Source organism: Salvelinus fontinalis, unplaced genomic scaffold (assembly GCF_029448725.1).
Source record: "Salvelinus fontinalis isolate EN_2023a unplaced genomic scaffold, ASM2944872v1 scaffold_0127, whole genome shotgun sequence".
NCBI classification, from domain to species: Eukaryota; Metazoa; Chordata; class Actinopteri; order Salmoniformes; family Salmonidae; genus Salvelinus; species Salvelinus fontinalis.
Window position 1 is genome coordinate 135,001 of NW_026600336.1, and position 15,242 is coordinate 150,242.

Sequence of the window (15,242 nt, forward strand, 5' to 3'; positions counted from 1 at the left end):
TCTGACCACGTTCTCTCCTTCTCTTCAGGTCCCTCTCTTCTCTCTCTCCTCCGCTGGTCTTATTGAATTAGCCTCTGTTAGCGAATAGCTCATGGCACCACTATCTATTGAATTAGCCAGCCATTATCTCTATGTGCTTATCTGTACTTACTGCATTGGGGATTCCAACCAGATGGCTACGTATTACACATTGGTGCAGTTGTGTGAAAGTCCTAGAGGGTCTAGGAGCAGCTGGACAACTTGCCGTGTTGACGATGATTTAGGTCTAATTCATTTGACATTTCATTGGAGCTCTGTTGGTGCAGTAACTGGAGTAGGACGAAGTTGCCCGTAGACACTGATCTAAGGTCAGTTTTGTGTTTTCCCCGCTAATGGTCAAGGCCAGGATTTGGACCTAGCTGATCCTAGATCTGTGGCGAAGGGCAACTTTTATCCACAGTAACCTCACACACTGACACTTCCTCTATCAGGGTTACTATCTTTTGTGTTCATCTTCAACCCCCACACTCTCTATCAAATCAAACTTTATTTGTCGCATGCACCGAATAGAACAAGTGTAGACCTTACCGTGAAATGCTTACTTACAAGCCCTTAACAGTGCAAGTTAAGAAAATATTTACCAAATAATCAAACTTGGCCTTCCTGAGCGAAGGGCCAGCTCAGCTAACCTGGGTACCGGACTCTTCCTACATTCAACAACACTAGTTATATCATTGCCTTGCCAGTTGCCACACTGATGTGGCTAGACGACAACAAGCTTGCTAAAGCAGAAACAGACTGGCAGCACAGCTACAGTTCAGACATCCTGTGTACCAGACTCTTTCTGCGTTCAACAACATTGCCTTGCCAGCACACAAGACGACACCAAGCTCCTGAGGCAGAAACAGATGGGTTTAGTTCAGGCGTCCTCTAGGCCTATGATGTAGTAGAAGTAGAAGACAACAAAGCAGCTGAAACCCCAGTCAACTCAACACCCACTGCTTTCTACACTACAGTACAGTGTATCGCTAACCAGGCTAACAGTACAGTGTATCGCTAACCAGGCTAACAGTACAGTGCAGGGAATGCACCAGCCAGTCTGCAGAGCGAGAGGTTTTCTCGCCTCGCTCTCCTCCTCCATGCTTTACAGACACAGCAGCAAATCTTTAATTCAGGTCGCGGCGGGCCTAAAGACCTTGCAAGCCTCCCACCCACTCAGTCTGGGCCTGGAGCACCTCCCCAGGCTCCTGGAGCTGCGCTAACTGCTAGCATTAGCCTCTCTTATCATATCAGATGGATGTTGGGACGAGCTAGCCGTTAGCCCCAGGGTTCTAGAGTGAGTTCCCTAGGAACCACAGGCAGGGAGTGCTAAAGGCTAACTTTATGTTAGCCGCTCCTATCATATCAGATGGATGTTGGCGCTAGCTAGACGTTAGCCTCTTCCTGTAATATCAGTTGGATGAGGCGCTAGCTAATCATTGGTCTCTTCCTGTCATATGATCTGGATGAGGCGCTTGCTAACCGTTAACCTCCCTTTCTCCTGCTTTCCTGTAATGTGAGCTGATGGCCTGGGCAAGGATGCTCTCTACTCTGCTCTGTTTTTCCTCCCTCTTGTTAAAGTGTAGCGGTTAGCTTTTAGTGGCCACGGCACTCAGTCCTGTGCACGTTATGAGCTCAGAGGAAGTCAAAGGTCAAAATGGCTCATCCTCCCATACTTATTTGACTGGCCCCGTTCCAGTAGTTTTGAAGTGTGTCCTTACGTCCTTCCTTGAGGTAATCACTAATCACGGATGTAACACCGTTTTGATTGGTGAAAGCAAAGGGTTCACAGCTTTCCCCACTCTCAGCCATGTCTATTAGTAGCTAGGAATATTCAAAAAATCTGCATAAACAAAATATTTTCCCACCAGTTGTGTTTCCAGCAAACTGACCTGTTGCAGATACTAATCAGTGCGTGATGAAGTAGTGCACACACAATTGACTTTTTCGCTTAAGTTTTCGTGTACCGAATAAAAATCGAATGATCAAATTGTATTTGTCACATGCGCCGAATACAACAGGTATAGATAGACCTTACAGTGAAATGCTTACTTACAAGCCCTTAACCAACAAAGCAGTTTTAAGAAAAATAACTAAAAACTTCCTGTTTCCATCACAGCTGTCGTTTTTTTTTTTTAAATGAATTATACGCTATGATTTTACTCACATAAAAGCAGTGGATGGAAACGTGGTTAGTCATTTACTTCAAAGACAGGACGGAAGGATGCATTTTAGTATGTTTGGAACGGGGCCCACCTCTCTCTCTCTCTCCCTGATAGCAGAGCGACACAGGCAGGAAACAGGAAGGGCCTGAGCTGGTGTGGGACGGATATCCTGTCCCCCCCCTAACGTCACTCCTCTACAACTCTGACTATCTTTTCCTTTCTGTTTCTCTACTCCAACTCAATGTGCTTTGGTGTGGTTTTAGCCAGCGGTGTTGTCAGAGGTTTTCTGTCGCTGTGGTCTGGCGGTTGTAATTTGAAGGTGAAAGGGGACTATGTGTTGGCATGGCGATGGGCTGTTTGAGGACGACGACAGCCAGGAGGTGATGTGTTGTTTTTGTATTGTTTACGGTTTTGGGGGGGACAGGGCTGTGATTTCCTATAGCAGTGATTCATTCAGTCTCCCGCTGGTTCCCTGATTGTTTGGCTGGTTTGCTGGCTGGCTTTCTCCCTGAGGGAATTGCAGCTTGTGGTAACCACTGTGTCTCTGACTGTACAGTCAAGCGCCGATTTAGAGCTCAGAACATTGGCAATTTCAGGGGGGACTGCGGACTGGAGAGATGGGAAGTCTTGAACGTTGTAGCTAGCTATCATCCTCCTGAAATATGTATTTAGCCTGCATCTGAGTTTTCTACAAACACATGCTAATATTTGTTCTATCCTATCTTTCCCACTTCCTTCCTCTCCCTCTTTCTGTCTTCTGTTGTCCCCTTTCCTCTCTCTCCCTTCCCCCTTTTCACCCCTCATCCTTCCCCTCCCTCTTCCCCCCCATCCAGAGTGACCCAGGTGGGCTGTCCGTCTTAGAGCAGCTGGGTCTGGACCAGAGCTCGGACTTCTCAGACACCACGGTGCAGCAGCGTCTTGATGAGCAGAGGGAGAAGATCCGCAGGGAGATCAGGAAGGAGCTGAAGATCAAGGAGGGAGCTGACAACCTCCGCAGGGCCACCACCGATAAGAGGAATGCCTCCCAGGTAGGCTAGGTTTCCTCCCCTTACACTCTTAGTAAAAGTCCCCCCTTTTACAATGTATTATGATAGTTTTGTTTTGTTTTGTTGTGTTTATTGGGTCTTATCAAATCAAGCGTAGGGCGTTACATATAAGTTAACATAGTGACACAGCACAACACGAGGCATTACACGTTCACTGTCAAGCATTGATGTAAAGTGCTACGAGCATTGGAACGTTGCTATGTAAATGTCATCTGTTGTTGTGTGTTATTCATTAGGTGGATTCCCAGCTACGCAGCTCCAACCGTAAGCTGGAAGACCTGCATGCTCAGTTACAGGAGCTGGACGCTCACATCATGGTCAAGGGAGGAGACGACAACAAGGGTATGTTTTTAGACGATTCCATTTATGCTTTGCGTTTTACGTGTCGCCCTTGCGTAGTCATAGCCGTGCAAGTATGAAAAGGGAGATGTTTGGTTGTCATGATAGATTAAACCTCAAGGCATTGCGTTGGTTTTGCGATGACAACGCGTATCTGACCTTTGACCCCACCAGATGACCCACCCCAGTCCCCGGGGGCGGAGAGCCGCTCGTCAGCAAGCCAGGACCGCATTGCCGCCCTGGAGAGACAGCTCAACATCGAGCTCAAGGTCAAACAGGGAGCCGAGAACATGATTCCAATCTACGCCAACGGATCCACCAAGGTACTGTCCTCTCTAACCAACCATCTGCTGACTCATTCCCTCTGTACTTACCGCACCTCTTTCCTCCCTTCTCCATCTGCTGATTGCCCTTGTCTCCTGTCACCTCAGGTCTTTTTTCTATGTCCTCCCCGCTTAAATGCATGCTTTTCCTTAATCCACAGCGATCTGAAAACACAGAAACCGGGAAAAGCAACATGGTGGATTCATACCAGGATTTAGCTTTAGCCTGCATATGTATGTCACATCAGTGCAGATGCAGAAAAGAAAGCAATTTAGACTTGAGATGATTCATCACATATTCTACTTCCTGACATGTGACCCGGGTCTTTTTGTGTCTTTCTCCTCCTCCTCCAATCAGGACAAGAAGATGCTGCAGACGGCCCAGCAGATGCTGCAGGACAGCAAGACCAAGATCGACATCATCCGCATGCAGATCCGCAAGAACGTGCAGGCCACTGAGCACACCGAGGACACACAGGGTAGGACAGTGTATACTTACTTACCTGTCTGTGTGTCCGTCTGTCTGGGCAGCCCTCTCTCTGTGTGTCCGTCTGTCTGGGCAGCCCTCTCTCTGTGTGTCCGTCTGTCTGGGCAGCCCTCTCTCTGTGTGTCCGTCTGTCTGGGCAGCCCTCTCTCTGTGTGTCCGTCTGTCTGGGCGGCCCTCTCTCTGTGTGTCCATCTGTCTGGGCGGCCCTCTCTCTGTGTGTCCATCTGTCTGGGCAGCCCTCTCTCTGTGTGTCCATCTGTCTGGGCGGCCCTCTCTCTGTGTGTCCATCTGTCTGGGCGGCCCTCTCGCTGTTTGTCTGTGTCTCTGTCCATTTATTTGTCTGATTTGCAGGTCAATACTTTGCCACTGTCCAACTGTCTGCCTGCAAAATGTAACTGTCTATTTTGGACTGTGGAGATTATAATGTGTCTCGGAGGTACAGGTTTTGTCTGTGAGGCTGGAAGGTTGCCAGCACATTTCACTTTAGCTCAATCCGTCAAATGGCAGTTCAGTCAAAAGGCCATCAATACTGCCCAGCTCTGACCCCTCCTCATGTACAGTATATTCATCTACCTCCCCCTGAGTAGCCAACTAGCCGCGTATCCGTCCAGACTGAGACGAGGCTAACCTTAAACAGATCAATACTCTACAGCCTCAGGGACTGTCTGCATGGTTCTCTCCTGGACTGAGGAGGGCAGCGAGACTCATTGACATCCCGCGTGTGTGTCTGTCTCTCGCTCCCTCAAAGCTGTGGGCTCAGTAGAAAGTCGAGAGAACACGCGTACAAATGCTTTTGCGCACAAACGCTGACTCGCAAAGTACACACACACACACACACACACATGTGCACACTAGCACTCATCGTGCGTTATGAGTTAGCAGGCGATCGATGAATCTCAGTGGCAGCAGGGCACGTGAATGGCCCTCTATGGGCCCTCCATCCTCAGGAAACAGCTAATGGGGTCATCTGGAGAAGAGAGGGATTGATGGAGGTCAAGAGAGGTAGATGGAGGGAAAGGAGTAAGGAGGAGAGAGGAACTGAAAGCTATTTGGAGGGATTTTAAGGATCATGTATTCCTATGGGCGGGCGTTTTCTGGTGTACTCATCTGTAACCAACGGAACTCTGGCTAGTGAGGATAGTGTATTCACTATGGAATATGTCTTCCAGGTTTTTTCCTCATCGCTGGTCAGAAGCACTTCGTTAGCTGTCAAATGTAGACATATGTGACGAGGGATCGTTGTTAAAATGTAGCAGGGTGAATGTGGTGTTGACGATGGGATTTTCACCCTAAGTGGCTTTAGTGGTTACTTAGCCAACGACTTCCACTTCCACACACACACTTGCAGAAACAGACCCCCCATCACACACTCACCTAAAGGTAAACACATACTCACATGAAGGTAAATACACACTCCCTCTGTATATACACAAATGTGCACGCGTGCGCACACACACACACACACACACACACACACACACACACACACACACACACACTACGGTCAGTCAGAAGGGTCTCTGGCACCCAGACGAGGACCGTATTAGGAGATAAAGGAATTCAACCACATACCCACCCACCTTTCTCTTCTGTGTCTGTCTCTCACGTTCTCTCTCTCTCTCTCTCTCTCTCTCTCTCCCTCTCTCTCTCTCTCTCTCTCTCACTCTCTCTCTCTCTCTCTCTCTCTCTCTCTCTCTCTCTCTCTCTCTCTCTCTCTCTCTCTCTCTCTCTCTCTCTCTCTCTCTTCTCTCTCTCCTCTCTCTCTCTCTCTCTCTCTCTCTCTCTCTCTCTCCTCTCTCTCTCTCTCTCTCTCTCTCTCTCTCTCTCATTCAACCACATACCCACTTCTCTCTTGTCTGCCCCTCTCTACATGACTCTCTCTCTTCCTTCCCCCTCTCTCTCACCCCATCCACCTCTGCCACTCTCTCCTTCACTCTCTACCTCTGTCCTTCCACCCTCTCGCTCTCTCGGTTTCTCTCTCTTCCTTCCCCCTCTCTCTCTCCCCACCCACCTCTCACGCTCTCATTCGCTCTCTATCTCCGTCACCCCCTTCTCTCTCTCTGTGTCTGCCTCTTTCTCTCTGTTTCTCTCTCCCTCTCTCCTCCCTCTCACATAAGCACAGTGTGCACTCTAAACCAATACAGGACATCCAAAAAGGTTTTGTCCTCGGCATTATTCCAGCACATACTGATGAAATGTCTCAACCCCTCTGCTATTCCGCAGTCTGAATAAAAGGATGTGTCATCTTGAGTTTGTGTCCCAGTACTCCTGGAGAGGAGCCCTATTTTCCCTGTCTCTTTTAACACGTCACCAGTGACGGGTGAAAGCAGAATAGAAGGACCGCTCCAGTCTAGTCCGTTCACCTGTCAAGTCAGGTCAGATTCGGGGTTGTGACAGACAGCATAAAGTAGAGTACCTAAACGACACTGACCATCTTTCTCTCAGGGATAGAGTTTTCCTGATAAATAAAACATTCCCGATCATTTTTTATTATTATTTTTTTTACTCCTAGACTATTATTGATTACATGCATTAAACGCATACATCTAGGTCTACTCATATCCCCCCCCCCCCCCCCCCCCCCCCCCCCAGGTAACCAGGACATGTGTGGTGTGGAGCTGCGTATTGAGGAGCTGAGGCACCACTACAGGGTAGAACACGCTGTGGCAGAGGGAGCTAAGAATGTCCTCCGGCTACTGGGGGCCAGCAAGGTCCAGGATAAGAAGGCCCTGTCAGAGGTACACACCACATGCATGTGTAGATGCACACACAGAACATGAACACACACCACAGAACTCATTGCGTTCAAACTCACTCTACATGGATGCAAATGAATCCATACATACAGTACATAATTACTGTCTGAACACACACTTACAACCCTGTTCTCCAGGGTTGTGTTCATTGGGTACAAACAGGTGAAAGTGTGTCCGTACAGAATCCGAAAATACACCTTTTGAAGTTCATTGAAACTTTTTCATGCCTACCGAGCTCGACCCTGGTTTGGTCTTTAGGGACTCACCCCTATCCTTCCAAATCCCTGAATCTCTCTACCTCCAGGCCCAGTGTCATTTGTAAACCCACACTTCTATACAGCACACACACTCCTGGTCTATTTTCGAGCATCTCACCCCACTTCCGCCCCCTCTCATCTCCAGGCCCAGTGTCGTCTGAGCGAGGCGTCCCAGCGGTTGGACCTCCTGAGGGACTCTCTGGATCAGCGTCTAGCCGACCTGCCGGAGGACCACCCCAAGGCCTGCCTCATCAAGGAGGAGCTAGTCCTGGCCTCCTCCCCGGCCTTCAGCTCCCGCCACAGTGCCCCCTACCTTCACAACCAGTACAGCACCCTCAGCAAGCCCTCCCCGCTCACTGGTGAGAGACACTGGTCTAAATGTGTCAATTGGATTGACTGCACACAACACTCAATAGTATCCGTCACATTCAACCATCTATGAATATACTATACCATTTAGCAGACGCTTTTATCCAAAGTGAATTACAGTCATGCGTGTAAGTCATGTACAGTCATGCGTGTATTTGACATACTGTATTCACACTCGTTCTGTTTCGCTGGCATCATGCCCTGGCTTACGGATTCTTCTTGATGGTGGACTATTGACAGTGGTTTCATAGCGGTTAGCTTCACCATGCCATTTCAAAATAAACATAGATAGGAGCATCTTTACGTCACGCGATGAAGCGTTTGCTTAGGTTAGATAGTGGTGTCTCGGAACATGCTTACTCTCTTTCTCTGTCCTCGCCCCCGTGGCTTCAGGTACTCTCCAGGTGCAGCTGCTGGGCTGTGTGGGGGTGTTGGAGGTGGTCCCGGGGCGCAGTAAGGGCACGGCGGTCATGTTGCCCTGCTACAGCCCCGGGGAGGGACGCTCCTTCATGAACCGCAGCAGCAAGAGCAACCTGTACGCACGCAGCGGGAGCGTCAGCGGCAAGACTCCCAGCAAGACCGACGACCTCTCCTGTGAGTGGCTAGGGTGGAGTGTGTGTGTGTCAAATGAACCATACCGTTACCATGAATTGTGCTGTTAAATGGACATTTATGTAAAGGTGTGTTTGTGTAGTGTGTGTAATAAATGTGTGTGTGTGTTTGTAGCGGAGGTGAGTGCGGTGCTGAAGATGGATAATTCAGTGGTGGGTCAGACAGCCTGGAAGAGTGTCGGGGAGCAGGCCTGGGATCAGACCTTCACTGTGGAGCTGGAGAGGGTGAGCGGTCTCACACACACACACACACACACACACACACACACACACACACACACACACACACACACACACACACACACACACACACACACACACACACACACACACACACACACACACACACACACACGTACACACACACAGACAATATTATGCATTCAAATATGCTTACACAAGTACAAATGTCCTCTCTCTCTCTCTCTCTCTCTCTCTCTCTCTCTCTCGCACGCACGCATGTACTCACTCATACACTCACAAAAGAAACAAGTCTTCACACACACTCTCTCACACACACACACACAAAAGGACCAAACCTCTTCACACACTCTTGCTCCTACACTAGTCAGCTCTCTGAAGAGGTATCATGTGTCTGTGTGTATCTTAGTTGGAACCTGTTACGTGTGTGTGTGTTCCAGTCCAGGGAGATGGAGATAGCAGTGTACTGGAAGGACTACCGCTCGCTGTGCGCTCTCAAGTACCTGAAGCTGGAGGACTTCCTGGACAACCAGAAACACAAAGTTCAGCTGGAGCTGGAGCCTCAGGGTCTGCTTCTGGCTGAGGTAGGTTTCAACACACACACACACACACACACACACACACGCTGTAAACTTGACATCATTAAAGAAGTATCAAAATCGTGTTTGGTAATTGAGTTGATAGATCCATTATATAGAGTGCAGGTGTGACGTGTGTGATTTGTTCAGGTGATATTCTTCAACCCGGTGATTGAGAGAGCCCCACGCCTTCAGAGACAGAAGAAGGTCTTCTCCAAACAGCACGGTGAGAGAGGGCAGGGAGAAATCCAGAACCTACTAGTACAGTGGATATCTTACTACAGTATTTCCCACAGAGCTAGAATGAGATTGTATTTCTATGGCGTTTTTATTATGAAGGTAACGGAAGGGTTGACCTCACCTCACCATAGCACCCCCTTGTGGTCATAGCAGAGTTAACCGCATGGTGTCTTTTGAAAATGGGTGCGTTTGCTGCTGTGTCCAGATGGATTTATATTGTGTGTGTGTGTGTGTGTGTGTGTGTGTGTGTGTCTGTGTGTGTGTGTGTGTGTGTGTGTGTGTGTGTGTGTGTGTGTGTGTGTGTGTGTGTGTGTGTGTGTGTGTGTGTGTGTGTGTGTGTGTGTGTGTGTGAACTGTTCCGGTGTGTGTTTGCAGGCAAGGCTTTCCTGAGAGCTCGTCAGATGAACGTTGACATCGGGACCTGGGTCCGACTCTTGAGGAACGCAATCCCCACTGTCAACAACACAGGAACCTACAGCCCCAATGCACACAACCTCAACTCTGGGTATTACAGACACACACACACACACACACACACAAACAACTTGGTGTGTGGCCCACGCAAGCAGCTTGTACCCAAGTATCTACTCCTCAAATTCATCCCTCTAGTTGTTGAATGAACTCCACGTAGCATGCTATGCACTCTGGACCCTGTAGCTAACCACCCTTTTGTGTCTGTATGTGTCTGTGTGTGTGTTTGCATATACATGTGTGTGTGTGTGTTTGCACGTGTTTTCAGGGAGATCTCAGTGGAGAAACTAAGTCTGGACAGTGACTCTCCAGTCAGGCATGATTACAGGAGAGACTGTGATAATAACACCCCGGTGAGAGAGGGACAGAAAGACGAGAAACCCAACAAGAGAATAGCAAAATACAACATGAGAGGAACCTCACACACTCACCCACTTCATTTACCTCTCTCTCTCACTCCTGGCTTTGCTTCTTCCCTCCATCTCTCTATCCTCTTCTTTCCTCCATCTCTCTATCCTCTTCTTCTCCCTCTGCTCTCTTTTTCTCAGGAGCGGTTGCCAGTGATTGAGCCCTTCTCTCCCCCAGACCTCACCCCTGATCGCCCTGCCCAAACCCCCCCTCTGAGCAGGTGTGCACCCACACTCGTTTCCACGGACGCGGTCACTATGCGGACACACGAATGGTCATTTACATACACCTACACACACGAGGGTTTCACACACACAGCGATGTTATATTGGAGGCTACCAGTGACCATGTGCCTTCCAGGCACCTCCGTTAACGTATGAACTGTTGAATGCAGTACACACCTCTGGCCATGCTGGACCAGTCACTGTGTTTACTGTGAAGATAGTATTTATTGTGGTAATGTGTGTCTCTCTCCACAGTAAACATAAGAAACCCCTGTGCCTCCAGGACTTCAGGCTGATCGCTGTGCTGGGCCGGGGACACTTTGGAAAGGTACGCGTTTCTAACCTCCCTCTGGCCTTAAAGTCCAAATAAGCACTTTGATTTAGTCTGAAATGTGACCCGTGAACCTTGTCTGTTTTACCTGTCCTCTCTCTTAGGTGCTGCTGTCAGAGTATAAGAAGACCGGAAGTATTTACGCCATCAAGGCCCTGAAGAAAGGAGATATTGTTGCACGGGACGAGGTGGAGAGGTACGTGTTTCTGTGTGTGTGTGTGTGTGTGTGTGTGTGTGTGTGTGTGTGTGTGTGTGTGTGTGTGTGTGTGTGTGTGTGTGTGTGTGTGTGTGTGTGTGTGTGTGTGCGGACCTTTCATTTATACATTTACAAACTTGACTTGTTTTTACATGACTGCAACAATTTGTCATCACACAAGGCTTGAAGTTGAACTCTGAACTCTGAAAGCACAGATCTCATTTTCACCACCTCCGTTGTTGTTTTTCTCCTCTCCCTGCCTCCAGTCTGATGTGTGAGAAGCGTATCTTTGAGACGGTGAACGTCTCCCACCACCCCTTCCTGGTCAACCTGTTTGCGTGTTTCCAGACCCCGGAACACGTGTGCTTCGTCATGGAGTACACGGCTGGCGGTGACCTCATGATGCACATCCACGCTGATGTCTTCACTGAACCACGGGCTGTGTACGTAGTCCCCAAGTGTGTGTGTGTGTGTACATAGTCCCAGAGTGTGTGTGTACGTAGTCCCAATGTGTGTGTGTGTGTGTGTACGTAGTCCCAGAGTGTGTGTGTACGTAATCCCAGAGTGTGTGTGTGTGTGTACGTAGTCCCAGAGTGTGTGTGTATGTAATCCCAGAGTGTGTGTGTGTGTGTGTGTGTGTGTGTGTGTGTGTGTGTGTGTGTGTGTGTGTGTGTGCGTGCGTGCGTGCGTGCGTGCGTGCGTGCGTGCGTGCGTGCGTCGTCCCAGTGTGTGTGTGTGTACTCCACTTAGTTTTTTGAATAGGTGTCTTACATGTTTCTGTCTCTGTTGACAGGTTCTATTCAGCCTGTGTGGTTCTGGGGCTGCAGTTTCTCCATGACCACAAGATTGTGTACCGGTGAGTCAACGACACACATCTACTCTCTTAGCGCTCCATCCAAGTCCCTGACCGGTCTGTAACATTTCTTATGTCCTCCCTCCTCCAGAGACCTTAAACTAGACAACTTACTGCTGGATACAGACGGATATGTAAAGATTGCCGACTTTGGACTCTGTAAAGAAGGTGAGTGGTCAGAAGTTTGTCGAATCTTTACACTTCTATGACGCGTACGTCTGGATACCTAGTGTGTGTGTGAACACTCACGCGAGTGCGAGTGTGTGTGTCTGCCTGCGTGCGTCTCGTCCTGCCTGCACGCGTAACACTGTGGATTAACATCTCCCCCTCTATAGGGATGGGCTTTGGGGACAGGACCAGTACGTTCTGCGGTACTCCAGAGTTCCTGGCCCCTGAGGTCCTGACCGACACCTCTTACACCAGAGCAGTGGACTGGTGGGGCCTGGGGGTCCTCATCTATGAGATGCTGGTGGGAGAGGTGAGACGTCATTGAAGAGTTAGACAAAATATAGATACGGAAGGACAGAAAATATCTGTCCACTCTTTATTTGCGTAGACATATTCAATATACGTCACTTGGTAGCAGTATACCGTGAACAGAAATGTGTCGCATCACGGCACATCTCCTTGGGTTTGGTTTGTGTCAATATTGTGAGGTCTGGTATTTAGAAATGGGGTTTCCCACTCAATTGTCTGAGTGTATTTTCTCTGCTAGTCGCCCTTCCCTGGTGACGATGAGGAGGAGGTGTTTGACAGCATCGTGAATGACGAGGTCCGCTACCCACGATTCCTCTCCACAGAGGCCATCGCCATCATGAGGAGGGTATGTGACCACACACATAGGTCCATGGTCTGTGGCACCTCACAGATTTGTCCATTTAATGTTGTAGTTCTTGTCTCTTTAATTCATGATTTATTTACCTGGGAACAGCAGTTCTGAAAAGACTCTCCCAATAACCCCCATAAGTCTCTCATTAGCAAGTTTAGTATAACAGCTGGTAATTTGACTTCTATAATGGCTGTCAATGTTCATATGATTTGTGTGTGTGTGTGTGTGTGTGTGTGTGTGTGTGTGTGTGTGTGTGTGTGTGTGTGTGTGTGTGTGTGTGTGTCATGAACAGCTGTTGAGGAGGAACCCAGAGAGGAGACTAGGCTCTGGTGAGAAAGATGCTGATGAGATAAAGAAACAGCCTTTCTTCCGGGTGAGTCAGAAATCCATGACACCATATTCATCTTTTTCCATTTCTCTTCATCCCACACTTGCTTTTTTTTAACCCTGTTTTTCTCTCACTCCTCCAGGGTCTGGATTGGGAGGCCCTGCTACAGAGGAAGCTGCCCCCTCCCTTCGTTCCCTCCATCAAGGGCCGAGAGGACGTCAGCAACTTTGACGAGGAGTTCACCGCCGAGCCTCCCGCCCTGACGCCGCCGCGCGAGCCCCGCACGCTCTCTCGCAAGGACCAGGACAGCTTCTGCGACTTCGACTACGTCTCCGACCTCTGCTAGGGGTCGAGAGGTTGTGACCTCTATCACATCATCATCATATGAGGGTCATGGGGTCACGGCAGTCTGCAAGGGTGGTCTGCTGCATCCACCACACTGTGAATGTGATATGAGAAACGGAGAAGGGTCTGTCTGTAGTGTAGTCTACGTCTGTGTGGGAGGTATGAACTAGAGGAGATTAATGCAGACCCAGGCCAAGACTCTGTGACTGTGTTTTTTTTTTACACTGCAGCAGCATCTCACAGAACTGTGAGAAGGGGCCCGTCAAGAAGACTGGTGGTTGATGAGAAATGAAGTTCTGTTACAATGAGACGTGGCTATGTTTTCCAAAGGAAAAGAAGACAGAAAAAAAGAAACTGTGACGCCCGCTAAGCTTGTGCCACCTCCTCCCTATCTAGAACACTCCAATGGCTGTGTCCTTACAAGAACTTGTCATAACATGTGTAACTTCTACTACACAGTCAACCCCTTTTAACTTTGCCTTCCAGTTCCATCCTCCTTTGTGCCAGTGTTGTTGTCTGCTCTGAGTCTGCTCTGATGTCTGAGGATCTCCATGTAACGTTCAGGGTTGGGATCCATTCCATTTCAATTCAGTCAATTCAGGAAGTCAATTGGAATTTCAGTTCATTTCCTGAATTGAAATGGAATGGACCCCAACCCTGGTTCCTTCATACTGTGACAAAACACAAATAATATTTGGGAGAGGGTGTGGTGGGGTGGGGTGGGTGCATGGCTTGAAACGATGCCTTACATTTCTACTGGGATCTATAGAAATGCATTTCATTTTGTTATTTTGTGGTCCCTGGTAACTAACTGTGGTCCCTGGTAACTAACTGTGGTCCTTGGTATGCAATGAGGGTGATAATGTTTTACATTAATGCTAAGAGGAGAAAAGGAAGTACCTCCATCTGCCTATCAAAATGATTGCTTGGAGGAAGTTGAATTAACAGTGTGTAGAATCGTCTATATATATATGTACTCTACATTGTTACAATGTTGTGAACAATCACCCATCAAGTTACCCAATGCTAGTCTTGTGTCAACAGAAGGGTAAAGAACCACTGCTTGGAGGAACGGTCAATTCTGATCCAACCAGATCACTAGTGCATTCACAATGGGCAATTGTTGCCCTTTTAACATTCTTTAAAATGTTCTGATTTGAGATATTATGGGGGGGGGAATCAACGGCGACAGTGCTTTTGGTTCTGTTTTTGGTTGATAATGAAGTCGTTGAGAAAAGCAACAGAGAGCATTATTGCATTTATCCTGTTGCCTTTTAATTGGTCCAATCTGTGAATTTTATATAAGGGTGTGTCATGTGGCAGTCTACACCTGTGCCATTTGGTCATATCTGAACACACAAAAGAAAGGCTGAAGGATGTCTCGTTCCAAACATGTAAATATTCACACAAACGTACACACACTGAGAGACTTTAATGCTCAAGACACTCAAATTCAATCAGTGGCATGAAGTGGAAACACATCCAAGCAATGAATCATGCTCAGGCTTCTCCAGGTTGAAGTGACCATTAAGAACGGATCTAGGATCAGTTTATTCCAACCTCATCCATTAGGAAAAGAAAACTGACCTTAGATCAGAATTTAGAGGCAGCTTCATCCTCCAACTACAGTACATGCTCATCTGCAGAAGTCAATAGAAAACAAACTTTACCTCCCTTGTCTCTGTGTATGGGGGTGTGTTTTGAATCATGTTTGTCTGGTTGCAGACTCTACTTATCTTGTGTACGACTATACAAAAGGAAGTGAAAGTATGAGATTAGTTATTTATAAAGAACATCTGTTGGGAAAACTTGTGTATACGGTTTACTGTGTTTGATTGGGTGTCTCATCATCAGACCATTCTCTGTC

At 48.2% G+C, this 15,242-nt stretch overlaps 1 protein-coding gene across 6 annotated transcripts in view; it reads left to right on the plus strand.

Annotated features, from left to right (window-relative positions):
* Positions 1–15,183, plus strand: part of LOC129843365 (serine/threonine-protein kinase N1-like) — a 63,101-nt gene extending 47,918 nt beyond the window's left edge. For 2 of the 6 annotated variants that reach the window (XM_055912070.1, XM_055912068.1), the window contains exons 2-23: positions 3,017–3,211; positions 3,466–3,571; positions 3,743–3,891; positions 4,250–4,370; positions 6,971–7,116; positions 7,537–7,750; positions 8,154–8,354; positions 8,487–8,596; positions 9,013–9,156; positions 9,301–9,376; positions 9,766–9,895; positions 10,130–10,214; positions 10,410–10,489; positions 10,749–10,821; positions 10,929–11,020; positions 11,287–11,463; positions 11,814–11,876; positions 11,965–12,041; positions 12,209–12,351; positions 12,589–12,696; positions 12,995–13,075; positions 13,173–15,183. In XM_055912070.1, the coding sequence (XP_055768045.1) occupies positions 3,017–3,211; positions 3,466–3,571; positions 3,743–3,891; positions 4,250–4,370; positions 6,971–7,116; positions 7,537–7,750; positions 8,154–8,354; positions 8,487–8,596; positions 9,013–9,156; positions 9,301–9,376; positions 9,766–9,895; positions 10,130–10,214; positions 10,410–10,489; positions 10,749–10,821; positions 10,929–11,020; positions 11,287–11,463; positions 11,814–11,876; positions 11,965–12,041; positions 12,209–12,351; positions 12,589–12,696; positions 12,995–13,075; positions 13,173–13,376 (2,775 nt within the window). In that variant the 3' untranslated portion in view covers positions 13,377–15,183. Of the gene's footprint in view, positions 1–2,415; positions 2,564–3,016; positions 3,212–3,465; positions 3,572–3,742; positions 3,892–4,249; positions 4,371–6,970; positions 7,117–7,536; positions 7,751–8,153; positions 8,355–8,486; positions 8,597–9,012; positions 9,157–9,300; positions 9,377–9,765; positions 9,896–10,129; positions 10,490–10,748; positions 10,822–10,928; positions 11,021–11,286; positions 11,464–11,813; positions 11,877–11,964; positions 12,042–12,208; positions 12,352–12,588; positions 12,697–12,994; positions 13,076–13,172 lie in introns of those variants that run through there. The other 4 variants (XM_055912067.1, XM_055912065.1, XM_055912069.1 and 1 more) reach the window with 3 other exon arrangements.
* The last annotated feature ends 59 nt before the right edge of the window (positions 15,184–15,242 follow it).